At 37.5% G+C, this 4,375-nt stretch overlaps 1 protein-coding gene across 1 annotated transcript; it reads left to right on the top strand.

Annotated features, from left to right (window-relative positions):
* Window positions 1-589: 589 nt before the first annotated feature.
* LOC128169739 (uncharacterized protein K02A2.6-like) lies at window positions 590-3,889 on the top strand. The gene is made up of 3 exons (XM_052835827.1): window positions 590-833; window positions 1,622-2,889; window positions 3,017-3,889. The coding sequence occupies exons 1-3, from the start codon at window positions 590-592 to the stop codon at window positions 3,887-3,889; spliced, it is 2,385 nt and encodes a 794-aa protein (XP_052691787.1).
* Window positions 3,890-4,375: the final 486 nt, after the last annotated feature.

Raw genomic sequence — 4,375 nt, 5'->3', positions numbered from 1 at the left:
ACTGTAATGTTATTTGTAAATTCCGTTTTTATCAGGTTATCATTTATTTACATTTTTGTAACCTGTACTATTGGACTTCCGGGAATAAACTAGTTAGTAAAACGTGCAGCACGGAGTTGGTTGTACTTAGACATGTTCTTAAGAAACATGAATATTACATGGTGTCAGAAGAAACTACAGTAATTATACCATAATGGAACATATTCGTCCACCACCAGAATTGGATTTTTCCACGACAGATGGAAATTTACCTGAAAGATGGAGAAAATGGGAGCAAACCATGAAATTATACTTAACCATCGCTATGAATGGCAGAACCGACGCAGAGAAATGCAGTGCTTTCCTGTACATTATCGGTCAAGAAGGTAGAGAAATTTTCAATACTATGACAATAGTTGAAGAAGATAGAGATAAAGTAGATGTACTTTTCCAAAAGTTTAAAGAGTACTGCGCTCCGAGAGAAAACATAACAGTGTGGAGACATAGATTTCATACTAGGGTCCAAGGGAAAACAGAAACTATAGACCAGTATGTTACTGATTTAAGAATCATATCTAAGAACTGTAGATTTGACACATTAGAAGATGAGATGTTACGAGATAGAATTGTGTGTGGTGTACACTCCGAGAAAGTGAAAGAGAGACTTCTTAGAGACAATGAACTTACACTCATCAAAGCATTAAGCATATGTCGTGCAAATGAAGAATCACAGAGCAGGATGAAACACTTACAACAAGAAGAACAGATCAGTGTTGTCAAGTGTGACAGAAACAGACAGTCGGTGAAACCGTCTACAGGAAATAGACATACATTCCAAAAAACTACTGGAACCGGTAATCAACAAACATCTGGAAAGCAGAAATACAGTGGTCCAAATTACAATTCGAGATCAACATTCACAAGTGTTAAATGTGGGAAAAGTCACAGTCGAGGACATTGTCCGGCATTTGGGAAAAGATGTAGCAAGTGTCATTGGAAAAATCACTTCGCAGCAATGTGCAAGACTAAAGCTATTCATGCAAACGATCTAAACGGAGATGAAGATTCGCAAGACGAACAAAGTGAAGATTTTTTCATCGGATCGATCTCAAGCGAAAATAACAAAGATGAAATATATGTGAACCTAAAGATCAATAATAAAATAGTGAAGTTCAAGTTGGACACTGGATCACAAGTAAATATCCTCACAGATAAAATCTACGAAAAAATTCAGACAGGAGAACCACTCGTTGATACTAGTGTAAGACTTACCAGTTATTCGGGGGATTCCATACCAGTAGCAGGAAAATGTGAACTTCCATACAAAGATCAACAGTTAGAGTTCTATGTTACTACTGGAAATCAACCACCCATACTAGGATACAAATCCTGTTGTGAACTAGGATTTATAAAAGTTACCTTATCAACAGGAATATCACAGTGTTTCTCTCCTGTTGATGAATACACAAGTGTGTTTTCTGGACTTGGATGTTTGAAAGAACCTTATACGATATGTATTGATGACAAAATTAAACCTGTCGTACACAGTCCAAGGCAAATACCAGCAGCTTTCCGTGATGAACTGAAGTTATTAAAAAAGTCGATCAACCTACTGATTGGGTGAATTCTCTCGTCATTGCAGAAAAAGTCAAAACGGGGAAACTTCGTGTGTGTTTAGATCCCAGAGATTTAAACAAAGCGATCAAGCGGGAACATTTTCAGTTACCTACTATTGAAGAAATTACATCAAGACTATCTGGAGCTACTGTGTTCAGTAAACTCGATGCCAATAGTGGATACTGGCAAATACCCCTCGATGAAGCTAGTCAACTCCTCACTAAGTTTCATTCACCATTTGGAAGATATTGTTTCTGTCGTATGCCTTTTGGTATCAAAAGTGCACAGGAAGTATTCCAAAAGAGAATTGCGCAACACTTTGACAATATTGATGGTGTAGAAGTTGACATTGATGATATACTGATATGGGGGAGAAATGAAGAGGAGCACATTAGAAGACTCAGAGCAGTGTTACAGCAATGCCAAGAGATCAACCTTACTCTAAATAAGGACAAATGTCTTTACAATCAATCCGAAATTCAATACATAGGACATGTGATTTCGAAAAATGGAGTGAGACCTGATCCTACGAAAATAGAAGCCATTCTTAAAATGCCACCTCCAACTGACAAGAAAGGAGTCGAACGTCTTTTAGGAACTGTGAACTATCTTGCCAAATTTGTTCCTAATATGTCAGCGATTAACGAGCCTATCAGATCTTTACTCAGGAGTGATGTGTTGTTTACATGGGAAAAACCTCAACAGGATGCATTCGAAACTATCAAAGACATTTTATCTCGTGAACCAATTCTGACTTTCTTCGATGTTAAAAAACCAGTATGTGTTAGTGTTGATGCTTCAAAGTGTGGTTTAGGTGCTGTGATCACTCAAGATGAAAGACCAATTGCATATGCATCTAGATCATTGACAGAGACTGAGAAGCGATATGCACAAATCGAAAAAGAACTGTTAGCTGTTACATTCGGCTTAGAGAGATTCCACCAGTATACCTATGGTGTCAATGTCATTGTTGAGAATGATCACAAACCATTGGAAAATATTCTAAGGAAATCATTAGTCCAAACTCCTCCAAGGCTACAAAGACTCTTACTTCGTTTACAGAAATACGATTTCAACTTCAAGTATGTTCCAGGAAAACAGTTGATCATTGCTGATACTCTATCTCGGGCTCATTTACCTCCGACAAAGCAACAAAAAGAAGAAATTTGCGAGGAAATTGAAACTTATGTTCATTCCGTGTTTATACCAAGCATTCCCATTTCTAGAAACATACTTCAAGACATAAAAAAAGAAACGGCAAATGATGCTATTCTAAGTGAAGCTATTCGTCTTGTAAAAAGTGGTTGGCCTGAAAACAAAAATCAGCTACGGAAACCATTACAAGAGTACTGGAAGTTAAGATCAGAACTTACATGTGTAGATAGTTTGTTATTGATGAATGAAAGAATTGTTATTCCAGAACCCGAAATTTTTGAGATATCTACATGTTAGTCATCTTGGAATAGAGAAGACTAAAGCTCGTGCAAGAACTGTGGTTTACTGGATTGGTATGAATCGAGACATAACCGACATGATTGCTAAATGTCATACATGTACAGATATGAGAAACAAGAATCCAAAAGAGTCGTTAAATCCGACGCCAGTACCAGAAGGTCCATGGCAAGTGCTTGGTTCAGATTTGATCACGTTGAACAATGAGGATTATTTGATCGTTGTGGATTATTATTCAAAGTTTTTTGAAGTAGTCAAGCTTGAGAACACTAGGAGCAAAACTGTGATCACACATATGAAGTCCATTTTTGCCCGTCATGGCATTCCTTATGAAGTGCGAAGCGATAATGGTCCTCAATATACTTCCAAGGAATTCAAAGATTTCTCCAGAAGTTGGTGCTTCGAACACAAAACGTCGAGTCCATATAACCCACAAGGAAATGGTCTTGCGGAGAAAACCGTTCAAACCGTGAAGAGAATGTTAGAAAAAGCAAGGATAGATGGAAAGGATCCATATATCAGTTTACTAGAATACCGGAACACGCCAACAGATGTTGAATCTCCGGCAAAACTACTCATGAGCCGACAACTTAGATCAATATTACCAGTAACCAAAAATCAACTGAAACCAAAAGTAGTGCCAGATGACATTACCAGGCAGAAGAGGAAAATTACCCAGAATCGTCAGAAAACTTATTTCGATGTTGGAAGCCGAAAACTGTCAAGTTTGTCGCCAGGACAAAGAGTTAGATTCAGACACAGAGGACAGTGGCAACCGGGATATGTCAAGGATCAAGTCCATAACAGATCATACAACGTACAAGATCAGACTGGAGATTAATTTAGAAGAAATCGAAGAGACATCATACAGTCAAAAGAAACCAGTTTTAAAGAACCAATCGTTGAACTTGATGACGAAGACGAAGATACAGTGAGAGACAAAGAAACAAGTAATTCAGAAGCTGGAAATCCGGACACTACAGAAGTTGAAGACGCGAGCAGTCCAGACATTGTTCAGCAAGTGCAACCGTACAAAACGCGTGCAGGCCGAGAAGTGCGTCGTCCGAAATATCTTAGTGAATATGTGTGATGGGGCAGAATAATCCCTTACTTATATATTTGCAATCAAGGCAGTCTACCTTGATGTGCACATGATGAGATATGTATACCGGTAAATGATCAGTGAATATTTGTACATATATATGTAAATATGTTATATATCTATTTCTTTCAATTGTGTCTATAATGATACTATAAGTGAAATTCTCTATATGAAAAAAAAAGACTTTTTAAATCATAATGCAAAATTTATTAAGGGGAAAGATGT

Source organism: Crassostrea angulata, unplaced genomic scaffold (genome assembly GCF_025612915.1).
Source record: "Crassostrea angulata isolate pt1a10 unplaced genomic scaffold, ASM2561291v2 HiC_scaffold_201, whole genome shotgun sequence".
Classification (NCBI taxonomy): domain Eukaryota; kingdom Metazoa; phylum Mollusca; class Bivalvia; order Ostreida; family Ostreidae; genus Magallana; species Magallana angulata.
Note: the sequence above shows the minus strand (reverse complement) of the source record. Positions and strands in the feature narration are given on the sequence as shown.